This window comes from Peromyscus californicus, unplaced genomic scaffold, assembly GCF_007827085.1.
Source record: "Peromyscus californicus insignis strain IS unplaced genomic scaffold, ASM782708v3 Scaffold_4__1_contigs__length_199733344, whole genome shotgun sequence".
Taxonomy (NCBI): domain Eukaryota; kingdom Metazoa; phylum Chordata; class Mammalia; order Rodentia; family Cricetidae; genus Peromyscus; species Peromyscus californicus.
In genome coordinates, this window is record NW_026294562.1 from 173,250,134 (window position 1) to 173,274,863 (window position 24,730).

A 24,730-nucleotide genomic window follows, 5' to 3' on the forward strand; every position below is an offset into this window, starting at 1 on the left:
CCTTGCTGGAGTGTACAGTGAAGTCCACAGTGGTCAGACCATGACCATGGATCCCAGTGTTCTGCTCCTCCTCACTATTCTCACCAGCTTTTTGCTACTCCTGGTCAGGGGACACAAAAAGGCTCATGGTCAACTCCCTCCAGGACCACGTCCCCTACCCCTCTTGGGGAACCTACTACAGATGGACAGAAGAGGCCTCCTCAACTCCTTCATGCAGGTGAGACATGTCCATCACTGTACCCTATGGTCTTAGCCCCATATTTGCTCCTGGAGATCATTCAGCAAGATATTCAAGGGACTCTTTCCAGGCAAAAAAGTTCAGGTGGGAAGGTCGCTAAGTGAAAAGTGAGGTGTTGATTGGTGATGGATGGTACCCAGATCAACAGTTGAGTCCTTACTATGTTAAAATCATGTGGGTTACAGTGCTTGGAGTGTGAAAGGTGTTGGGGTGTTGAGGTGTGTGCAAAGGTTTTTAATTTTCCTCTTTGGTGCTTCTTTGTTCCAGAAGAGAAAGAAAAATGTTAGAGGCATCCACAGATAAGGTTTGCTTCTGCCAGCACAAGGGATTAGCCTGCCTTGTTCAGGAGCAAACTGGAGAAGAGGCAGGTCAGGTGGTGGGGTAGGTAGGGAGTGCTTATCAGTTATAAATACTATGGACCCTCCAAGCAGCTGAGCCTGGCACCATCTTTACCAGCCTTCACAAGTACCTACTGGTACTTGTCTCCCTGATGTGCCTGTGGTGCATTGTTCATTTAAGGGTTTCTCAGCAGCGCAATGCAGCCATGATTATCCAAGCCTTTACAGCCATAGAGGCTGGACAGTCTCCCCAGGCCTGGCTGGCCGCATTAAAAGCTTGACCACGCAGGATGCGAGGCTAGTGCACTGCACTTGGGTCTAGCTGTATTAGAAAAACCCAAGAAGAGCAAGTCTAATTGCATGTGGGTTGATACCCTAATTCCCACCTCTGCAAAAAAGGGTATCGGACGGGTCAAGTGTTCTCTGGGTGGATGAAACCTGAACTAACACCAGTACAATGTCCAAGTTGTTTTTGGCAGAGATTAGACCTCTGCTCTTTCCTGCTGCTTAAAACAAAAAAGGGGGAACTATAGAGAGCCGTGCAAGGCCGCGCCTCAAAGATGGCGCCGGCGTCCGGCTTCCGCCTTCCCGATGGCGGGTGTTCTCTGGGATAAACAACTCCTTATTTGGCTTGGGTGTAGAATCTGGCTTGGGTGTAGAGTCTGACCATATCGGCATTGTCCAAGTGGCACTACGGGGTTGGTTGCCCAGTGGCTATAAAGGGCGTGGGCTGGCTTTCCCCGGGGTCAGAAGATTGTTCAAGGTTCCTGAATAAACAGCAGAAAGAAGAGCTCGGTGTTGTGTCTTCCTTGCTGGTTGAGGTGGTCGCAACGATTTGCTTCTGCCAGCACAAGGGATTAGCCTGCCTTGTTCAGGAGCAAACTGGAGAAGAGGCAGGTCAGGTGGTGGGGTAGGTAGGGAGTGCCTATCAGTTAAAAATACTATGGACCCTCCAAGCACCTGAGCCTGGCACCATCTTTACCATCCTTGAAAGTGAGATATCATGTTTAATTACCACTTGTTTATTAATAATCAATTAGCATCCTTGGCTGCACTTCCCATTTAGAGAGCTGATTTAGTGGCAACAACCCCAACTTCCGGTACCCCTTGGTTGTTATCAGATCATCCATCTGCATCATTTGTGTACTCATTTATTTTTGTTTAGCTTTGGCGACTCATGATCCTCCAAGTTTCATATAATACCTTTGATCTTATCTGTGTATTGATAGTTCATTGTTGCTTAATATTCGATGTTGTGACACAGTCTAAAAACATAAGTAGGTCAGGCTGGCTTCCAATTAGATATGTAGCCAAGGATGACCAGTGATTCTCTGGCCTCTACCTCCACAATGCCAGGGTTATAAACATGAGTTGCCCTTCATCCCTACTCTACAGTACTGCTGTACTGATCAGGAAGTCTAACCAATCAGTGCAGACCCTGGCCATGTGGGGAATTAACCCTTCAATCTTAGGTCCCCAGAAGAGGAAGGGTTGCCAGAAGTTGAGGTGCCTATTGACCAGTTTGTGCCTAAGTGTTTTCACAGTGTAACAACAATACCTGTGTGGACTAACCACAGCCGTCATGCCCTTATGCTTGGCAGCTTCGAGAAAAATATGGAGATGTGTTCACAGTGTACCTGGGACCGAGGCCTGTGGTCGTGCTGTGTGGGACAGAGGCCATAAGGGAGGCTCTGGTGGACCAAGCTGAGGCTTTCTCTGGTCGCGGGACAGTTGCTGTGGTTGAGCCAATTGTACAGGGATGTGGTGAGATATGGGACAGAGTGGAGTGAAGGATGTGGTCCAGGATGGTGGAATCTGAGCTGTGGGGAAGGACTCAGGTTCTCTGAACTTCCAGTGTATCCTACCCATGCTTCTCCTGTCTTAGGATTGATCTTTGCCAATGGGGAACGCTGGAAGACCCTTCGGAGATTCTCTGTGGCCACCATGAAGGACTTTGGGATGGGGAAGCGGAGTGTGGAGGAACGGATAAAGGAGGAGGCCCAATGCCTGGTGGAGGAGCTGCAGAAATCCCAGGGTGAGTCTCTGAGAATGGGCATAAAGGAAGATGGTGATACAGAGACCTGAGTGCACAGCCAAAGAAGAGAAAAAAACACTAAAGGGTAAAGAAACAGACAGACAGAGAACATACACATACACAGAAATACACACAGAGTATGGGGAGGATGAAATATGGACAGAGGTTTAAAGAGAGAGAAATACAAGAATGGGAAAGAAACATGAGGTATATTGTGTCCACAATGACTCAGAAACATGTACTGACCATGATGATCATGTTTCTTCAGAAAATCAGTCTATGAATTAATTTTCTTTGTCAATTGTTTATGACTGGTACACACTTGTCCTCTCAGAACTTAGAAGGTGAGGCAAGATGGACATGAGTCCAAGGCCACTCCCATCTACATTGTGAGGCCCTGCCTTTGATGTGGCTATCACTGAGTGTAGGTTGCTTCTAGCACCATATACCATGGACGTGGTCATGCGTGTTTGTAATCCCAGCAATTCAGAGGTGGATGCAAGAGGCTGAATTTTCCAAGGTCATCTTCTACTGCATAAAGGGTTGAAGGACAATTTGGCTAACCTTTGTTGTTGCCCCCCCCTCCATGGTCTTATGAAAGATAAATGCAGACCTTAGATATGAAAGAGAAGGGAGCAGGAGGAACTGCAGATGTGTTCTAAGCAGGGAACTGTGTTTTCTCCCTTGTGATTGTGCTGGTGGGCAGCAGTGAGCACAAAGGCTGATGGGAGTTTGAGTTTAGTTGAACACAGAGTCATTTCTGGAGACATTAAGGTTCTTTTTTTTTATTAAGAGATTTTCTATTCATTTTATATACCAACCACAGATTCCCCTGCCCTCCCCACCCCCATTCTTCCCTCCCAATGCACACACCATTTCCACCTCCTCCTAGGCAAGGTCTCTTATGGGGAGTCAGCAGAGCTGGGTACATTCAGTTGAGCCAGGTCCAATCCCTTCTTCCCCGCACCAAAGCTGGGCAAAGTGTCTCCCCATAGGCACAAGGCTCAAAAATGCCTGTTCATGCACTAGGGATGGGTCACAATTCCACTTTCTGGGGGCCCCCTACACAGTTGAAGCTAAAAAACTGTCTCACCTATCCAGAGGGCCTAGTCCAGTACCATGGGGGCTCCTCAGCAATTAGTCTACATTTCATGCATTTCCACTAGTTTGGCTAGTCGTCTCTGTACTTTTCCCATCATGGTCTCAATGTCCCCTGCTCAGAGAATCCCTCCTCTGTCTCATCTATTAGACCTCTGTTTCATCCTAGAACTCGACCTGGCACCTGGCCATGGATCTCTGCATCTGCTTCCATCAGTCACTGGATGAGGGCTCTATGATGACAGGGTATTCAGCCCTTTGATCACCAGAGTAGGCCAGTTCAAGCACTCTCTTGACTCTTGCCAGTAGTCTAATGTTTGGTCATCCTTGTGGATTCCTGGGAACCTTCCTAGAACTCTATTTCTCCCAATTCCCATGATGTCTTCATTTATCATGGTATTTCTTTCCTTGCTCTCCCACTCTGTCCCTGTTCCAGCTCAAACCTCCCATTCCCCTATGTTTTCATTCCCCATCCCTTTCCCTCTGTTTCTCCCCTCACCCCCAATTGACTCATGTAGATTACATCTATTTCTCCTTTGCTGGGCAATCCATCCATCCTTCCTAGGATCCTCCCTGCTAGCTAGTCTCCCTGGAGGTGTGGGTTGCAGTCTAATTATCCCTTGTTTTACATCTAGTATCCACTTATGAGTGAGTACATGCCATGTTTGTCCTTTTCAGTCTGGGTTACCTCACTCAGGGTGATATTTTATTGTTCCATCCATTTGCCTGCAAATTTCATGATGTCATTGTTTTCACTGCTGAATAGTACTCCATTGTGTATATGTACCACATTTTATTTATCCACTCTTCAGTTGAAGGATATCTAGGTGGTTTCCAGGTTCTGGCAATTATGAATAGTGCTGCTATGAACATAGTTGAGCATGTGTCCTTGTGGTATGATTGAGCATTCCTTGGGCATACGCCCAAGTGTGGTATAGCTGGATCTTGAGGAAGATGGATTCCCAGTTTTCTGAGAAACCACCATACTGATTTCCAAAGTGACTGTATAAGTTTGCACTCCCTCCAGCAGTGGAGGAGTGTTCCCCTTGCTCCACATCCTCTCCACATAAGCTGTGTTCAGTGTTTTTTATCTTAGCCATTCTGACAGGTGTAAGATGGTATTTCAGAGTTGTTTTGATCTGCATTTCCTTGATGACTAATGATGTTAAGCAATTCCTTAAATGTCTTTCGGCCATTTAAAATTCTTCTGTTGAGAATTGTCTGTTTAACTCTGTAACATTAAGGTTCTTTATATCAAGGGTGTATTAAGTCTCATGACTGTTATATGCACCTCCATTACTTTTTTATTTATTTTTACTTTTTTATTAAGAAAATTTTTTATTCATTACACATTCCAATCATAGATCCCCTTTTCCCTCCTCCTGCCTGTAGCTAGAGTTTTCCTGCCGGGCCCACAGTCAGGACAAATCTCTCTCACCCGCCAGTCCCACAGCCACTCAGACCCAACCAAGTAAACACAGAGATTTATATTGCTTACAAACTGTATGGCCGTACCAGGCTTCTTGCTAACTGTTCTTACAGCTTAAATTAATCCATTTCCATAAATCTATACCTTGCCACGTGGCTTGTGGCTTACCAGCATCTTCACATGCTGTTTGTCATCATGGCAGCTGGCAGTGTCTCTGACTCAGCCTTCCCTTTCCAGCTTTATTCTCCTCCTTGCCCCGCCTATACTTCCTCCTGCCTGACTAGTGGCCAATTAGTGTTTTATTTACCAACCAATCAGAGCAACACATTTGCCATACAGAACATCCCACAGCACCTGCCTCTCCAGCCTCTCTCTCCCAACCCACTCCCTATTCCCTCCTACAAGAATGTAAGGCCTCCCATGGGGAGGAACATTTTGTAGAGGCAGGTCCAAGTTCCTCCCTCTGCCTCAAGGGACAGCTGTGTGAGGTGTGCCATCAGAAGTAGTGGGCTCCAAAAAGCCTGCTCATGCACCAGGGATGGATTCTGATCCTACTGTCAGGGGGGCCCTTAAGCAGGTCAAGCCACACAATTGTCTCACTATGCAGAGGGACTAGTCTAGTCCCATGCAGGCTACACAACTGTTGAACTAAATTTCATAAGTTCCCACTAGTTTGGTTTGGTTGTCTCTGCAGGTTTTCCAATCATGATCTTGATGCCTTTGCTCATAGAATCCCTCTTCTCTTTTTTTGACTGGACTCCTGCAGCTCAGCCTGGTGTTTGGCTATGGATCTCTGCATCTGCTTCCATTAGTTACTGGAGAAAGTCTCTATGATGACAGTTAGGGTATTTACTGATCTGATTACTGGAGTATTCCAGTTTAGGCCACCTCTCCACTATTGCTAGTGGTCTAAGGTGAGGTCATCCTTGGGGATTCCTGGGAACTTCCCTAACACCTGGTTTTTCCCTATTCCTATGATGTCTCCCTTTATAATGGTATCTCTTTCATTGCTCTCCCACTCCATTCCATTCTCTTATGTTCTCATCCCCCATCCCCTACCCTCCATTGCACATCCATCATCCCCAATTTACTCATGGAGATCTCATCTATTGCCCCTTCCCAGGCCAATCCATGCATCCCTCTTTGGGTCTTCTTTGTTAGTTAGCTTCTCTGGAGCTGTGAGTTGTAGTCTGATTATCCTTTGCTTTACATCTACTATCCAATTACCGGTGAGTACATACCATGTTTGTCCCTTTGAGTCTGGGTTACCTTACTTAGGATGACATTTTCTAGTTCCATCCATTTGCCTGCAAATTTCATGATGTCATTGTTTTCACTGCTGAATAGTACTCCATTGTGTATATGTACCACATTTTCTTAATCCACTCTTCATTTGAGGGGCATCTAGGTTGTTTCCAGGTTCTGGCTACCATGAACAATGCTGCTATGAATATAGTTGAGCATGTGTCCTTGTGGTATGATTGAGCATTCCTTGGGTATATGCCCAAGAGTGGTATAGCATAGTCTTGAGGAAGATTGATTTCAAATTTTCTGAGAAACTGCCATACTGATTTCCAAAGTGACTATATAAGTTTGCACCCCCACCAGCAGTGGAGGAGTGTTCCCATTGTTCCACATCCCCTTCACATAAGCTGTCCTCAGTGTTTTTTATCTTAGCCATTCTGACAGGTGTAAGATGGTATCTCAGAGTTGTTTTGATCTGTATTTCCCTGGTGACTAAGGATGTTGAGCAATTCCTTATATGTCTTTCCGCCATTTGATATTCTTCTGTTGAGAATTCTGTTTAGCTCAGTAGCCCATTTTTCAATTGGATTGTTCATTATTTTGATGTCTAGTTTCTTGAATTCTTTGTATATTTTGGAGATCAGCCCTCTGTCAGATGTGGGGTTGGTGAAGATATTTTCCCATTCTTTAGTGTGTCTTTTTGTCTTATTTACTGTGTCCTTTGCCTTACAGAAACTTCTCAGTTTCAAGAAGTCCCATTTATTAATTGTTGTTCTCAGTGCCTGTGCTACTGGTGTTATATTTAGGAATTCTTCTCCTGTGCCAATGCATTCAAGACTACTTCCTTATTTCTCTTCTATCAGGTTCAGTGTAACTGGTTTTATATTGAATCCTTGATCCACTTGGACTTGATTTTTGTGGGTGGTGATAGATATGGATCTATTTGAAATCTTCTGCACATTGACATCCTGTTATGACAGCACCATTTGTTGAAGATGCTTTCTATTTTCCATGGTACAGTTTTGGAAACTTCGTAAAAAAAAATCAGGTGTTCATAGGTGTGTGGGTTAAAGCCAGTGTCTTCAATTCAATTACATTGGTCAACACATCAGTTTTCATGCCAATACCAAGCTGTTTTTATTTCTATAGCTCTATAGTAGAGCTTGAGGTCAGGGATGGTGATGCCTCCAGAGGTGGCTTTATTGTACAGGATAGTTTAGGTATCCTGTTTTTTTTTTTTCCATATGAAGTTGAGGATTGTTCTTTCCAGGTCTGTGAAGAATTGTGTTGGGATTTTGATGGGGATTGCATTGAATCTGTAGATTGATTTGATAAGATTACCATTTTTATCATGTTAATCCTACCTATCTATGAGCATCAGAAATCTTTCCATTTTCTGATATCTTCTTCAACTTCTTTCTTCAGAGACTTAAAGTTCTTATCATACAGGTCTTTCACTTGCTTAGTTAGAGTTACCTCAAGGTATTTTATATTATTTGTGGCTATTGTAAAGGGTGGTGTTTCTCTGATTTTGTTCTCAGCCCATTTATCACTTGTATATAGGAGGTCTACAGATATTTTTTAGTTCATCTTGTATCCTGATTACAATTAATCTTGTACCTGATGGTGTTTATCAGCTGTAGGAGTTCTCTGGTAGAACTTTTTTTGGTCACCTGCAAATAGTGAAGGTTTGACTTCTTCCTTTCAACTTTTATCCCCTTGTCCTATTTTTGTTGTCTTATTGCTCTAGCTAGAACTTCAGGTACTATATTTAACAAATATGGGGAGAGTGGGTTCCTGATTTTAGTGACATTGCTTTGAGTTTCTCGCCATTTAATTTCATGTTGGCTGTTGACTTGCTGTAAATTGCCTTTATTATGTTTAGGTATGTTCCTTGTATTACTGATCTCTCTAGAACCTTTATCATGATGGGATGTTGGATTTTGTCAAAGGTTTTCCAGCATCTAATGAGATGATCATGTGTTTTTTCTTTCTGTTTGTTTATAGGGTGTATAACATTGACAGATTTTCATATGTTGAACCATCCTTGCATCCCTGTGATGAAGCCTACTTGGTCATGGTGGATAATTTTTTTGATGTATTCTTGGATTTTGTTTGCCAGTATTTTGTTGAGTATTTTTGCATCAATGTTCATGAGGGAGATTAGTCTGTAATTCTCTTTCTTTGTTGCCTATTTGTGTGGCTTGTGTATCAGAGTAACTGTAGCCTCATAAAAGGAGTTCAGTAAAGCTTCTGCTATTTCTATTATGAGGAACAACATGCAGAACGTTGGGTGCATCTGACTTCCTTAGGTTTGATTTTTCCTTTTAGTGCTTTCTGTAGGGCTGTATTTGTGGATGGGTATTGTTTAAATCTGGTTTTGTCTTGCATTGTCTTTTCACTCTATCAATGGTGATTGAAAGTGTTACTGGGTATATTAGTCTAGGCTGGCCTCTGTTGTCTCTTAGTGTCTGCATTACATATGTCCAGGACCTTCTGCAGTCTTGGAGGATGGGTGGGTTTGTGGGATGGGGTGGGGTTTATAGGTTCCAGGGTTTGGTGGGGGATGGTGGTGGTCCAGCCTGCCTGTAGAAGTCCTGCCGGCTGGTCAGCAGCTTTGACTTCAATGTGTGGGGTATGGGGGCCCAGGTTGTGCCATTGGGCCTAAAGCCTAGAGGCTGGGGTGATAGGCTAAGAGAACAAAGACTCCAACACCTTGAGCTTCAGTTGCCACCCTGCTGTTCCTCTGACACATCCACTGGCAGATATACATGGGATCAGAGACCACAGACAAGCCAGCCCCAGGGGGAGGGGCAATGGTGGCCCTATATTGTTGGACGGACAACACCCTCCAACCACAAGTGTCCATGACTGAACCTGACATACCAAGGCAGCAGGCAGCAGGTGCTGATGGCTTCTGGAACACCACAGAGCCCAGAAGTCAGAGGGGCGAGGAGTGTGCAGGACTTGTAAATTCACACGGGCATTCCCTGAATCCTTCTCTGAACCAATGCTGCCAGTAGGAGTTAGCTATCAGCTCAGAGTCAGAATGTTGTCCCGGGAGGAGGTACAGGGTGGAGACTGACTACACATAATCTTTTCTCCATCCTTGCATCCTCATCCCAGCCATGATTAGCTGAGTTGCCTTGGTGAAGGTAGCTTCCCTTTCTGTGTACACAAATAACATCCCATATTCTGTACAATATTGAGCGAAGTTAAATAAAAAGAGGCATACACCTCTGAATAAAGAGCCTAGATTCACGTGCAAATGTGGTAGCTGCTGTTGCCATTCTTTGAGTAGTAAGTGGTGGGGGCAGCCTCACAGAGATGGGGCTGAAGCCAAATGTCCCTTTGTTCTATATTTCCTGTCCCTCATCCTCTTCCTCCTCCAGGAGCCCCCATGGACCCCACCTTCCTCTTCCAGTGCATCACAGCCAACATCATCTGCTTCATTGTTTTTGGAGAGCGCTTTGACTACAAAGACTGCCAGTTCCTTCATCTGCTGGACCTATTTTTTCAGACCTTCTCTCTCATCAGTACATTCTCCAGCCAGGTCAGTGGATGGAACCAGAGGAGCATCCAGGGCAGAGGATAGAAGAGGCTTGTCTGTGGGCAAAGAAGGAGTGTCTTAAGGCTGTAAGAAAGGCAGAGACAAATGGATAGCCAAGAAGGTTGAGAGCAGGAGGGAGAGAGAGATGGTAAGCAGGGTAGAGACCTAAATGCAGGAGTACAGAGCCATTGATACATGTAGAAAATGGTGATGTGGGTGATGCAGTTGTAGCTCAGAGGGTAGAAAGAAGACTTGGTTTTCATGCCTGAGGCCCAGACTGTGTATCCTGGGTATGGTTGTACACCACCCATGCCATTCCTGCACATGAAGGCATGGAGATGATAAATTTAGGGTGATTCTTAGCTACTTATTGAGTTTAAGGCTAGTCTGGCATGCATGAGACCTTGTGTCCATAAAGCAAAACTCCCAAATTTATAGAAACAATGATAATTCAGCACAAGATATTGGGACAGAGAGCAGAGGAGAGGAAAAAGGAGACACAGAGAATGCAAGGAGAGGCATAGAGACAGATTTAGAGATAAAGTTCAAAAGCATGCCTGTGTATAGTGTACACATACGAGGTGTGTGTGTGTTTGTGTGTGTGTGTGTGTATGTGTGTGTGTGTGTGTCTGTGTATGTGTTTTGTTTTTCTTCATAAAATATATGGTCATCCTGGGAGCATGTGGTGGTTGGAATGAGATTGGCCCACATAGACTGGTGGATTTGCATGCTTGAGTCCTAGATGAAGAGCTGTTTGGAAGGATTAGGATCTGGGCCTTGTTGCAGGAGATGTGTTGATAGGGGTGAACTTTGAAGTTCCCAAATGGCCTTGCAAGGCCCAGTGTTCCCTCTAGTTCTGCCTTTCTTCCTCTATATCATGATTTCATGTCTCAGGCACATGCCTGTCTGCCTGTATATCATGATGTCAGCTCTTAGGCACATGCCTGTCTGCCTGTATATCATGATGTCAGCTCTCAGGCACATGCCTGTCTGCCTGTATATCATGATGTCAGCTCTCAGGCACATGCCTGTCTGCCTGTATATCATGATGTCAGCTCTCAGGCACATGCCTGTCTTCATGCTGCCATGGTTCCTGCCATGATGCCAATGGACTAACCTTCTGAAATAGTAGGAAAGCCCTCAAAAATACTTTTTTTGTATAATTGCCTTGGTCATGGTGTCTCTTCATAGCAATAGAACAGTGACTAAGTTAGAGCACTGTCCACTTCTTGTGACCAGATAGCTTAAGGTGACCTCTGGGTCCTCCTTTCTTGCAGGTGTTTGAACTCTTTTCTGGCTTCCTGAAGTACTTTCCTGGTGTCCACAAGCAAATCTTCAAAAACCTGCAGGAAGTCCTCGCCTACATTGGCCAGAGTGTGGAGAAGCACAGGGCAACCTTGGACCCCAGCAATCCAAGAGACTTCATCGATACCTACCTTCTACGCATGGAGAAGGTAAGTCCTGCAAGAATGAGAGAAGTGATGGGTGAGAGTGAAGGCTGGGGATGTGAGCCGAGGAAAAGGGGGGCAGAGGATGGGGAGGAGAGATAGGAAGTGGAGTAGAGGAGATGCAGAAGAATCTAGAAATTGAAGACTAGAGAAAGGGAGGAGAAAAAGAAATAGGGAGGAAGAAGGCTGTGGAAGAAACACAGGGCAAGGGGCAAAAAGCAGAAAAGAGCTCAGAGGAAGAGAGAGCCTGGGGGGAAAATCATGATAAATACCAGAGAGCAAAGTCGAGAGGGAAGAAGACAGAACAGAGAGCCAATGACAATGTTGAGGATTGAGACTGGTAATGCGGTCTATACAGTGTGAGACAGAAGGTCAGTTCCCAGGATGTGTGAGCATTTCCCTGTGAGGACCCAATCACCCCTGACCCTCCCTTCTCTCTTCCATCTGGAACCAGGAGAAGTCCAACCAACACACGGAGTTCCATCACCAGAACCTCATGATCTCCGTGCTGTCTCTCTTCTTTGCTGGCACTGAGAGCAGCAGCACCACGCTCCGCTATGGTTTCCTGCTCATGCTCAAATACCCCCATGTTGCAGGTGTGCCACAGGAGGCTGGTTGAGGGATCTTCTAGCTCCTTTTGGCTGTGGAGGCTTGTGTGGATGAGAGAGACATAGACCTCTAACATCTGGAGTTCTGAAGGCTTTGGTCTACCTCTAAACTAGTACAGTGCTGTGGGTAGTGTGTGAATGAACACTCAGCTGGCCCATTTTCTGTTATCACTTAAAGGTTGAATTATCAATCTGTCCATTTATCCTTCCATCCTTCCTCCCTTCTTTCCTTATGACTTTACATCCATCCATTCACTCATCTTACTGTCCATTCACATGCGCACCCATTTACCCATTCTATTTATTTACCCATTCATCTAGTACCCACCCATCCATTTGTCTATTTTTCTGTCCATCCAGATACACACCTATTCACATACTCACATAGTCATCTGCCCATCTTTTCTATATCCATAGATTATTAATCCTAGATTCTGCTTCACCCAATGACAAATATTTCATTCGTTTATTTTGATTAATCAACTCATGAATTTTATGAGTGAGCTGTCTGTCATTGATTCATTGGTCCATTCATATACAAATATTTTCATTCCTTAATCATACCAACTGACCTTTGAATTCACCCTACATGTGTCCATCCATTCCTCCATGTATTTGTTTAATAACTTACTCATTTATCTATGAATTTTTATTCTTCAACACACCTTCCTGTTTATTCTTATATTTACTCATTCATTCATTCATTCATTCACATGTTCCTTTGTTATATCTAACATTTGCTTGATTATTGGGTAGTTGTGTTTGTTGATTTATTTATGTAGGAATCATTTATTGATTCATTAATTGTTTAGTATTATGAGTGAAAAGTAGTATTTATACATTCACTTGATTATTGGCTAGTTGTGTTCATTGGTTTATTTGTGTATGATCATTTATTGAATCACTAATATATTAATATAAAGAGTCAAAAGTGGAATACATATATCCAGTGTTTAGCATGCTCATTTAATTCACTCAGCAATATTTCATTTCTATAACTGACTCATCCATTGCTTGGTTGACTTAAACACTCAAATTCTAAAAATTCACAAATGATTTGCTGTTACTGTGAGTTTGCCTGCCACAGCTCATGTGTGACGGTGGAAGGACAACTCTGTGTAGTTGGGCCTCTCCTACACCTTCACATGGGTTCTGCGAGTCAAAATCAGGCTGTCAGGATGCAAGTCAAGAACATTTACTGGTTGAACCATTTTACTGGCCAACGTGTTCACTCATGTATTCATATTTTCTATTGAGTTATACACAGATTAATTTGCTTCCTTCTATTTCTAAAGATACAGCCTTAGATTCTTAGCCTGAATTTTAAAGTTTATTTCACTAATGGAAATTGTTGTTTTTCCTGTATATATGTCTGTGTGAAGGTGTTGAATATTTTGAACCTGGAGTCACAGACAGTGTGAGTCACCATGTGGGTGCTGGAAATTGAACCTGGGTCCTCAGATATAATGACCAGTGCTCTTAAACAATGAGCCCCCTGGATTTTTAAACATAAATTCTATGCTAGGATGTCTGTCTGTCTATCTGTCTCTCCTTGTGTGTGTGTGTGTGTGTGTGTGTGTGTGTGTGTTATGCAGGAACACAATTTATAACATTATATATATTTCAAAAGGAGGGAATTCTTACCATCTCCCCATCCAGCCCTCACTCCACATTGATAGATGAAACAGCACTTTGCTGTAGGTTTTCCCTTTTTCTATTTACAAGCAAGGTTGGAGCTTTTGAGAGGGACTCTTATATAACTCTAAGTGTGGCTGGAGAGACAGGTGCCTGAGAGAAGCCTAGGTGTGCATGTCCAAGAGTGCACTGTGTCTTTCTCATAGAGACTCTTGGCTCTGCACTGTTCCTAGGCTGCTAGCTGGCAGAAAACAGGGTCACTGTGCATTGCCTGCATTATAGGGAGGTGGGCATCATCTGTTGTCTCCCTCTTCTGTGCAGAGAAAGTCCAAAAGGAGATCTTTCAGGTGATTGGATCACATCGACTCCCAACCCTGGAGGACCGCGCGAAAATGCCTTACACTGAGGCTGTCATCAATGAGATTCAGAGATTTTCAGATCTAATCCCAATTGGTGTGCCACACAGGGTCACCAAAGACACTTTGTTCCAAGGGTACCTACTCCCCAAGGTGAGACCAGCTGCCATTCCACATCTCTACTCCATGATCACCCTTCATCTTCCTAATCGCTAACTTCAGTCTGTTTGTGGTTTCCTAAATTCTGTTTCTCAGGGACAGAGTGTCTGCAAATGGGCGTCAGGGTATACTAATATCGTTGTGTCTCATAATGTCTCCTAGAACACTGAAGTGTACCCCATCCTGAGTTCAGCTCTCCATGATCCACGATACTTTGAACAACCAGACACCTTCAATCCTGACCACTTCCTGGATGCCAATGGGGCTCTGAAGAAAAATGAAGCTTTTATGCCCTTCTCTATAGGTGAGATCCATTTGTGCTTCCTTTCCTGGACACTAGAGGGCAGGCTCATTCTTCTGGACACAGACAGGTCTAGGTCCATGTTTACTGTGTCTGTTACAGCTGCTTTGCCTGAAACATTCCATTCACCCTGGCTACAGTCCCACCAGGGGAATCTTGAACTAAGAGAGCATACTGGTTGTGTACCCCACAAAGGTTTCCTGGTGAGATCTGAGCTTGCTTTACACAACAGGGCTGCATTAGGGGATACCTGGACCATGTGCATGGTCACCAGGTGACTGGGATGGTCTGCACTTGGCTGTGCTGTGGGGAGGTCTTTTGCTCCAACCCTTGGCCTTCCTTTAAAAATCCCTTTAGTAGAGACAGAAGAGGCTGGTGGGTTTGAACCCAGGCCCTCCCGAGGCTATCCTATGTTGTCTATCTCTCTCTGTCTTTCTCTATACTTGTATCTAAAATTTCCTCATTTCTCCTTGCTCAAGAGTACCCTGGGGAAATAAGAGGGAGCTGGTCTCCCTCACCTAGTCTGGAGGATATTGGAGAGGTATTTAAAAGCCTCTAAACTTAAGCAAATTTTACAGAGAACAAAATGTGCTAAGTGCAAAACCAGGCTTCTACTGCTGCTCCCTACAATAAATAACAGATTAACTAATAATGGGGATGGGAGTGCAGATATTCCCATGGCAAGATGTTCAAGACATCTTTAAGGCCAATGCAGTAAGTCCCATGCAAAGTCGTCAAAAGACAAGAAGACAGTGTCTCTACTTTAGAGAGTATGACGATCAACATAATTTATCGGTTCCCTTTCAGTTGCATCAAATCTTTCAATAGAGTTGCTTTTCCTGTTAGACTTCTGTTTATTATTTTTTCTTTTTTATCCCTTTTTAAAAGTAGATTCTTTTCTCATACAATATATACTGATTTCAGTTTCCCCTCCCTCTACTCCTCTCATTCCCTCCCCACCTCCCCAACCCTCCTGATCCACCCTATTTCTGCCACTCATTAGAAAAGAACAGGCTTCTAAGAGATAACAAACAAATATGACAGAATAAAATATAAGATAAAACAAAAACCATCACATGGAAGATTGTACAGTGCAAACCCACAGAAGGAAAAGAGCCCAAGAGTAGGCACTAGAATCAGAGACCCACTCGTTCACACACCCAGGAATCCCATGCAACACTCAACTGAAAGCTATAATGCATGCCCAGAGGACCTGGTGCAGAACTGTGCAGGCTCTGTGCATGCTGGCTCAGTCTGTGAATTCATATGAGCTTTGCTCAGTTGATTCAGAGGGCCTTGCTCTTCTGGTGTCCTCCATCCCCTCTGAGGGTGAGACCGGGACGTGGGTGGAACTGGAGGAGCAGAAGGAGAGGTGGGGATCCTTTGTCAGTCTACCTGCTTCCTTGGCAGGAATGGTCTTTGGGTTAGTAAGGAGTGTCTTCTGGGGAAGATCTGGGGGATCCACAGGGGAAGGAAGAAGGGGGGCCGGGAAGGATGCAAAGTTGGGATGAAGGCTGGGGATTAGGTCTTGGGGAACCGAAGAAGAGGTGAAGATCTGCAGTCAACCGACCTCCTACCTGGCAGGAGTTGCTTGTGGGTTAGCAGAGAGTGCAAATTCATTTGCTTAAGAAATAACAGCAAGAACAAATGACATCATCTATGGATGCCATGAGCTTGGTAGGGTCTTGGGGCTAGGGTGACATTTATCTGTGAGCACTGGGGAGATGGGACATGTGCTGGCACAGTTGTCTATTTGCATTAAATACTCTTTGTCTTGTTAAATTGTATGAGAAAGGAAAATTACTAGCATGTATTTGAGCAAAGAAACCATCCATGATGGATAATATCCTGAACCAAAGAAAGCTCAGAGTTACAGCACCAATCAGAGTCATTCCATGGTTTCTACAGAAAATAGGGAGCTATGCATGGACACACAGCTTGATTGGTGCCAGCTCTGCTTTTGCCTTACTTGGCCATGCTGGAATAGTTGGCAGCCTGGGGTAGGTCAGCTGCTATGAGAGACTGAGACTTCTACATCATTGGAAGATATAATCTAAAGTTGTCGATTAATTCAGTTGCCTCTTGTGTTTGGTTTTTTTGTTACATACAGAAGGTGCCTCCAGCCAAATTTAATTCAATTTAATGGACTCTATGGGATATAAACATGGAAACTTTGTGTTTGGGTTTTTATCTTTTGGAGAAAGGGGCATTCTAGAAACAATTCCTTAGCCTTTCGTTGTACCCCCCTCCATGTCATGCTAGGGATAGGACCTAGTGCTGAGTGTGTGTTAAGCAAGTTCTCTATGAAATAGCCCATACCTCCAACCTCTCCATGGTGCATTCTAGAAGATGCTTTCCTGTGGAGCTTCTCTGTTCTCATCCCCTGGCTGAATAATTTTAGGCAAGTTCTCTCCTGCTGAGCCATTTGTCAACTAAGAAGTGTCAAGTCTTGAGTGTCCAAGTGACTTCAGTGACCCTGGTCTCAGCCCAGTTCCTGAACTGTCCATGTAACAGTCCCAAGTCTAGAAAGGCAGGGATGTGGAGAAAAGGGACAGAGGCAAATAAACAGTACAGTGGTAAGGATGCTGTAACAGATCCCAATAAAGAGAGGCACACAGAGGACACAAGGAAGCTGCAATAGGAAGAGATATGTGGAAGCATTCAGAGTGGACATGAGACAGCGAAGAAGTGTGAGGAACCAGAGGTGAAGGGGGAAGACCCAAAGAGAGGAAGAGGAGAGAAGGAAGGGTGAGGAACCAGAGATGAGGGAGTAAGACAGGAAGAGAGGAAGAGGGAGAGAAGGAAGGGTGAGGAACCAGAGGTGAGGGGTAAGACAGGAAGAGAGGAAGAGGGAGAGAAGGAAGGGTGAGGAACCAGAGATGAGGGAGTAAGACAGGAAGAGAGGAAGAGGGAGAGAAGGAAGGGTGAGGAACCAGAGATGAGGGAGTAAGACAGGAAGAGAGGAAGAGGGAGAGAAGGAAGGGTGAGGAACCAGAGGTGAAGGGGAAGACAGGAAGAGAGGAAGGAGAGAGAGAAGGAAGGGCAGGAGACACAACTTAATAGACAAAGGAACACGAGGGAAGACACAGAAGGAACACATGACAAGGTGTCCTTAGACAGAAAGGGGAGGGGCTAAGGTGGTATCTAGGGAATTTAGAAAGACACAAGTAGGTGGAATAAATCAAAAGACTAATAGAGGTGATAGGAACAGGTTCAGGTAGTCCACCAATGGACGAAAGGAGAGAGAGAGAGGGAGAGAGAGAGAGAGAGAGAGACAGAGACAGAGACAGAGACAGAGATACAGAGAGACAGAGAGAGACAGAGACAGAGAAAGCCAAAAAGTGTTAGAGCCAAAGAGACATGAACAGTTCCAAATGTCCAGCTCCAAGCATGGGGACATTGAGTTGAGAGTGAGATCAGCTGTTCTGAAAAAATCTGGATCATAAAATGAGTTCTAGGAGAACCATCTTATAGAGGTACTCCATGAATTTCTAAGCTCATGTCTCCTAAATTCTGGAAAGGCGGTGCCCAATGGGATATGGTGCTTTCCTTAAATACTCCCACACAGGCACAATTTCCCAGCAACTGGGGTGCACAGGGATTTCTGGGAAATCCCTCCTCCACCTTGAAGCCTGAGGTGGTCAGTTGCAGATTAAGAATCTCTGAGGTACAGGGCAAGTGGTGGAGCCTCTGCCTGGTCTTTCAGGCTCCCATTGTTCTGTGGTGCTCCATGCCTGAGGTGACAAACCTTATGTCTCTGAGAATCCAGTGGGTGCCATAGAATCCTTATCATGTGCCCCGGCCCATTCTCAATTGTATGAACAGTTGTGTTTGTGAACTTGTTGAATTTCTTTGATCTCAAGCTGAAGAAGCAAAGGGGAGAGAGGGAAAGAGAAAAGGAGGGGTGTGGGGACGAGAGACAGAGAGGACAGAGAAAGAGAGACAGAGGTTTTGCTCTGCAGCCCATCATCTTCCTGCCTCAGTTTCCCAAATGCTGCACTTGCACACATGTGCCTCCATGTCTGGATCATACAGGACCCTTAACACCATCTAGTTGTTAACCCAACATTCTTTGTAAACAGTGCCTTCACCCTCAGGGCAGTCCTATGAAATGGGTACCAATCCCTCACATGAGAAAGGAAGGAACACTAAAGATGTTACATTATACATGTGTACACATACTACTATCCTAAGTGGGTTCTTACCATTCTGGAAAAAAGGACTCTGGTAATCTAACAAAAGCTAGAAATCTGTCAGATGTGACCAAGAGACATCAAACAACAGTTTTTCTTGCATTATGATTGATTTATTGTATAAATGTTTCCGTGCATATACATGTGCTATGGTGGGCGTGTATGTATTTATGTCAAAGGATAGACTTTGGGGGTTGGTTCTCTCCTTCCAGCATGTGGGTCCAGGGGTTTGAACTCATGTCCTTAGGACTGACGGCAGGCTACTTTCCATGCTAAGAAGTCTCATGGGCCCTTGAACCAATTCTTTAAGGTTTTGGTAATCTCTTAATGTTTTCAAATTGCAGGTTAAAGGTCAAACTCATTCTTATTCTTTGCAATGTGCAGGGTTGTCTGGGTTATGGGATGGGAGAGTCTGAAAGCTGTATACTGCCCTGGGGCTCACATGGCTCATCCTCTGTGCCCACAGGAAAGCGAATTTGTGTTGGTGAAGGCGTTGCCCGCAATGAGTTGTTTCTGTTCTTCACCACCATCCTCCAGAACTTCTCCGTGTCCAGTCCCATGGCTCCTGAGGACATTGACCTCAGTCCCAAGGAGAGTGGCTTTGGTAAAATGCCTCCAACATACCAGATCTGCTTCTTAGCCCGCTGACTGGGATGAGGTGGCCAGGTGTCTCCTCTCCTGTTGAGAATGGCCCCATCTTTCTGCCTCTGAGAGACCTGATGGAAACCAGGCCCTGGGTCACTGCCTCCTTCCTCCTTCCTGTAGCTTCTGCAAAGTTGGAGGTGTGTTCTTCTGCCCGGTGAATGGAACTGGTGAAATCAATCAGGTGCCTTTCTTGATGTGTGAGCAGAGAGATTTCAGGAGGCCACATCTCATACTGAATCAATCCCAACAGCCACAGTCCCCTTATGGCAGAGCTCCTGGTGATCCATAATCTACAGTGATGGACTCTGTATATGATCTGAATTCTGTGTCTATAGATTTGCCTAATATGCATGGTTAATGTCAATAGAATCACATGGTGTGTGATCTTTTGCGTCTGGTGTCTTTTATTTCACACAATATTTTCAAGGTCCCTGTGCTTTGCAGGCCAGAGTCACAAACCTTCGTGGACTTCTCTCATGATCTTTCTCACCCAAAAGCACATTTACCTTCTTTCATGTGTTCTACCAGCAGAAGGAGTGGTCCTGATTTAGGGTGGGTCTTCCTGATTCTAAGAATCTGATAAGAAATCCCTCAGAGCATGCCCAGCAGCTTGGGGTCTAGTTGATGCCAGATGCAGTCAAGTCAACACTCAAGAGCAGTCATCACAAGGCACAGTCCCCTGACCTCCTGGCTACTTTTACATGTGACATCTTGATTGTCTGGTAACTAAAGTTCTTTTCAGAAGGGCTTCTGGCTGGAAATTTCATCACATCCAGGCCAGGTTGGTGAAGGGACAACCTGTTGCCTGCTCTGGTGTGAGAACCTTGAATAGCAAGTGGCTAATGCCAGGCATTTAATATAATGGAAGTGTAACAAATAAGTAAATAAACAACTCAACAATGTCACAACATGATTCACCCCATAAACTTGCCCAATATGCAGCCAGACCTCGTCTCTCTGTTATCTGTCACTCCCTTCAGATGACCAGAGTAAATCCTCGTCCCCAAACTCTCCAGACTGACCCAGTTCTGAGTCGTCTGCTCTTGCTGTCTTGTCACCTTCTGACAGAAGTGTCTGGGAGCCACCCTTTGAGCAGTGTCCCCTGAAACTCAGCCTCTGCACACCGCACTGCTGGGACAAGCAGGTGTTTGTGGGAAGTGTCATTTATTTAACATCATCACCTAGGAAGGTGTCTCTAGGCAGCCTTTGGCCAATCAGCAGGCAGCTCTCAACTCACCTCTGAGATTCTAAATTTCTGCCTTAGTTACCTAGCTCCCTGAAGCCTAGGGAGAGTTACCAGGAGCTTTGCCAAGGAAGATCCCTGGTTCACTCTCTTCCACCAACCACAGAAACAGGACAACAAACAGAACAGTCTGTCTTCAAGAAAAATGGGACTGTTTTACATACCAAGGTAGGACCATGGCACTCTGGCTTCTCCTGAATCTTGTAGTCTGGATCTGGGGTGGCTCCAGCTCAAGGGCTGTCTCTTTTCTGCCTTTGCTGGAGAATATTTTGCAAACAGACCCAGGAGCTACTCAAATCCTTCCAAGGGGTGAGATTTGGAGGATGTCAGGATGAGGAGGTAGGAGGTGGGAAGAAGGAAGTGATGCTCACAGGCAGCAAAGAGTTGCAAGTCCATGGTTCAACAGGCATATAAAAAGTACGTTGGTAATTCTCTTCCAGCTGTGCTGTGGCTCTAGAGAAGCTTCTAGGATTGTGATGAGGAGAAAGAGTGGGAAGGTAGCTAAGGACTTAGGTTCTGGTAGACATAGTGTGGTCTCCATCCTGAAGAGCAAAATCTTCATGTGTGGCGCCTGTGAGTCTCATAAAATCCAAAGGTGAGAAGGTTCTCAGAAAATCTCGGACCATGGCCTTAAAGAAAGAGACATGAGAGATGGTCGCATGAAACCACAGAACTCAAATTTGGATTTTTCCATGATGAGACCCAGACAACAATTGAGAGTGTGATCCAGTGAGAGGAAGGACCCATCACCAGGGTCAGCTTGTTAAGTCTGGGCTCTGCCTTGTAGCCAGGAGGGGAATATGGAGATACTGTCACAGCCTACATGGGTCTCAGCCTGTTCTAGTCCTGTGTGGATATGAGGCAATAATGGAGGCCCTAGTGGATCAGGTTGAGGCTTTCCCTGGCCAAGGGCTCATGGCCATCATTGATCCTTTTTCCAGGAAATGGTGAATGGGAAATGGTCCTAAGGATACTGAGAGGGAAGATCCCACCCAAAACCATTCTAAGGTATGATTTTAATTGTTATTATTTTATTTTGTGGTCAAAAGACTTGGAGTTTCCTTAAGGGGTTCTGTCTGACCACCACAAAGGACTTTGTACCAGAAAATGGAGCATGGAGGCCAAGATCAAGGTGGAGGATCAGGATCTGCTGGTGGAGCTTTGGAAAATCTGAGCTGAGTCCCAGGTGTTTGTGCAGGAGGTCAACATGATGAAGACAGAGATGGACAGTGTGGTTGCTAAAGATCCAGAAGAGCGATGTAGAGACTCATTCAGGTGTGGGGGTCGGTTTGACAAGTAAAAGATCCAAGGATACATTTCAAAGTAGAAGCTTCATAGAAAAAATTAGGACTAAAATATGTGATACTAGAAATAGTTATCAGAGACACAAAATGTCTAGGTGGGAAGGACAGATGGATGTGAGACAAACCAGTATGTGTTTGTTTGAATGAGAACAACTCCCATTGGCTCATATATTTGAATACTTGGTCCCCATTTGGTAGAAATGTTTGGAAAGTATTAGAAGGTGTGGCCTTGTTTGAGGAAGTGTCACTGGGGATGGGCTTTGAGGTTTCCAAAGCTCATGCCTTTCCCAGTTAGCTCTCTGTCTGCCTCCGACATGGATGAGATGTAAGCTCTCGGGTACTGCTTCAGCACCATGACTGCCCACCTGCTTGCATGTTTCTGACATGACGGTTATGGTCTCAACTCTGAAACTGTAAGCCCCAGTAAATTCTTTTTTTCCTCTAAGCTGAGCTGGTCATGGTGTCTTAGCAGAGCAGTAGAAGTTATACACACACACACACACACACACACACACACACACACACACACACGCACACAGACACACCCACAGAGTTAGATCCAGCTTACATTCACACATATAGAGTTAAATTCAAGTCACATACATGTACACTCACACACACATACACACACAATCACACACACACATACACACACACACACACACACACACACACACACACACACACACACACAAGCTGGCTTCTCCATCTCTGACTCTGATGTTGCAGCAAACATAGACAGGACATTTAGAGAGGAAGAACAGATGGACACAAGCAGGTCTTGGAGCAAAGAAAAAGAAAGAGAGTAGAGAATTTTTCTCGGTTCCCTGACTGCCTCATCCAAGGAATACTGAGGCCAGTCTCATGTCAGGGGAATGGTCAGAGTCAGGTAGCACCATCAGAGACCCAATTGCTGCTATTGAATGGAAGGCAAAGCCATCAGTGAACAAGAAAGTAGATTTGTTGCAGGTGGAGAGAGAAGGTTGCAGGTAGAGAAGGTGGGTAGGGTTCCAGAATGAAGTGGGTATCATTGGCGGGCCCTGCCAAGGTATGCCACCAAAATACCACACACAACAGAGTTATTGAAAGAGGTTTATCGGGGGAGGCATAGAGTGGAAGAGTGAAAGGCCAACATCAGAGTGGGAACTTGAGAGAGGCAGGCAGACAAGAGGAAGAGAAGCAAGAGAGAATAGAAGAGGCAAGACAGGAAATAAGAAACAAAGAGAGGAGTAAGGTAAGAGAAGAGGCAAAGAGCGAGCTCTGCCTGGTGGGCTCTTTTAAAGGGGCACATGTAGCATAGCGGATGGTGGAAAGGCACCTAGCGACTGGCCAATAGCTGGGTGGGAAGAGTTTAGGCAGGAGAGCCAGACTGTGAGAATGTTGGGAAGAGGAGGGGCTGAGTCTCCAGGATCACAGGGAGAAGCAAGATGAACATACCATGCTGATAGAAGGTACCACCACGTGTTAGAGCATAGATAAGAAATATGGGTTAATTTAAGCTATAAGAGCTAGTTAGAAACAGGCCTAAATCATCAGCCGAGCTTTTATAATTAATAAGAAGTCTCCATGTTTTTATTTTGGAACTAGCTGGCAGGACAGATATTCTACCTACAGGCCACTTTTGGGCTTCTTTTGAATTCTACAATCAGTTCCAAACACCCAAGAACCACACTGTTTTTTTTTTTTTTAGTTTATTTTGCAATACAATTCAGTTCTACATATCAGCCACGGATTCCTTTGTTCTCCCCCCTCCCGTCCCCCTACCTTCCCCCCAACCCCCCCCCCCTCATTCCCATCTCCTCCAGGGCAAAGCCTTCTCCACAGACTGAGGTCAACCTGGTAGACTCAGTCCAGGTAGGTCTAGTCCCCTCCTCCCAGGCCGAGCCAAACAATCCTGCATAGGCCCCAGGTTTCAAACAGCCAACTCATGCAATGAGCACAGGACCTGGTCCCACTGTCTGGATGCCTCCCAAACAGATCAAGCCAATCAACTGTCTCACCCATTCAGAGGGCCTGATCCAGTGGGGACCCCTCAGCCATTGGTTCATAGTTCATGTGTTTCCATTCATTTGGCTATTTGTCCCTGTGCTTTATCCAACCTTGGTCTCAACAATTCTCGCTCATATACACCCTCCTCATTCTCGCTAATTGGACTCCCAGAGATCCACCCAGGGCCTAGTCCTGGATCTCTGCATCCAGATCCCTCAGTAGTTGGATGAGGTTTCTAGCACAACAATTAGGGTGTTTGGCCATCCCATCACCAGAGTAGGTCAGTTTGGGCTGTCTCTCGACCATTGCCAGCAGTCTGTTGTGTGGGTATCTTTGTGGAGTTCTGTGGGCCTCTCTAGCACTTTGCTTCTTCCTATTCTCATGTGGTCTTCATTTACCATGGTCTCCTATTCCTTGTTCTCCCTCTCTGTTGTTGATCCAGCTGGGATCTCCCGCTCCCCCAAGCTCTCTTTCCCTCAACCCTCGCCTTTCACTACCCCCACTCATGTCCAGGCTGTTCATGTAGATCTCATTCCATTTCTCTGTCATTGGGCGATCCCTGTGTCTTTCTTAGGGTCCTGTTTTCCAGGTAGCCTCCCTGGTGATGTGAGTAGCAGACAAGTCATCCTTGTTTCATGTCTAGTATCCTGCTATGAGTGAGTACATACCATGTTTGTCTTTCTGAGTCTGGTTTACCTCACTCAGGATGATTTTTTCTAGATCCATCCATTTGTCTGCAAACCTCATGATGTCATTGTTTTTCTCTGCTGAGTAGTATTCCATTGTGTATATGTACCACATTTTGTTTATCCATTCTTCAGTTGAAGGGCATCTGGGTTGTTTCCATGTTCTGACTATTACAAACAATGCTGATATGAACATAGCTGAACAAGTGCTCTTATGGTGTGGTTGAGCA

The 24,730-nt window shown here is 45.0% G+C and overlaps 1 protein-coding gene across 1 annotated transcript; it reads left to right on the forward strand.

Annotated features, from left to right (window-relative positions):
* Nucleotides 1–11: 11 nt before the first annotated feature.
* LOC128125485 (cytochrome P450 2B1-like) lies at nucleotides 12–19,541 on the forward strand. Its single transcript, XM_052762934.1, has 9 exons — nucleotides 12–217; nucleotides 2,178–2,340; nucleotides 2,462–2,611; nucleotides 9,776–9,936; nucleotides 11,211–11,387; nucleotides 11,836–11,977; nucleotides 13,946–14,133; nucleotides 14,302–14,443; nucleotides 19,100–19,541. The coding sequence occupies exons 1-9, from the start codon at nucleotides 41–43 to the stop codon at nucleotides 19,279–19,281; spliced, it is 1,482 nt and encodes a 493-aa protein (XP_052618894.1). The 5' UTR covers nucleotides 12–40; the 3' UTR covers nucleotides 19,282–19,541.
* Nucleotides 19,542–24,730: the final 5,189 nt, after the last annotated feature.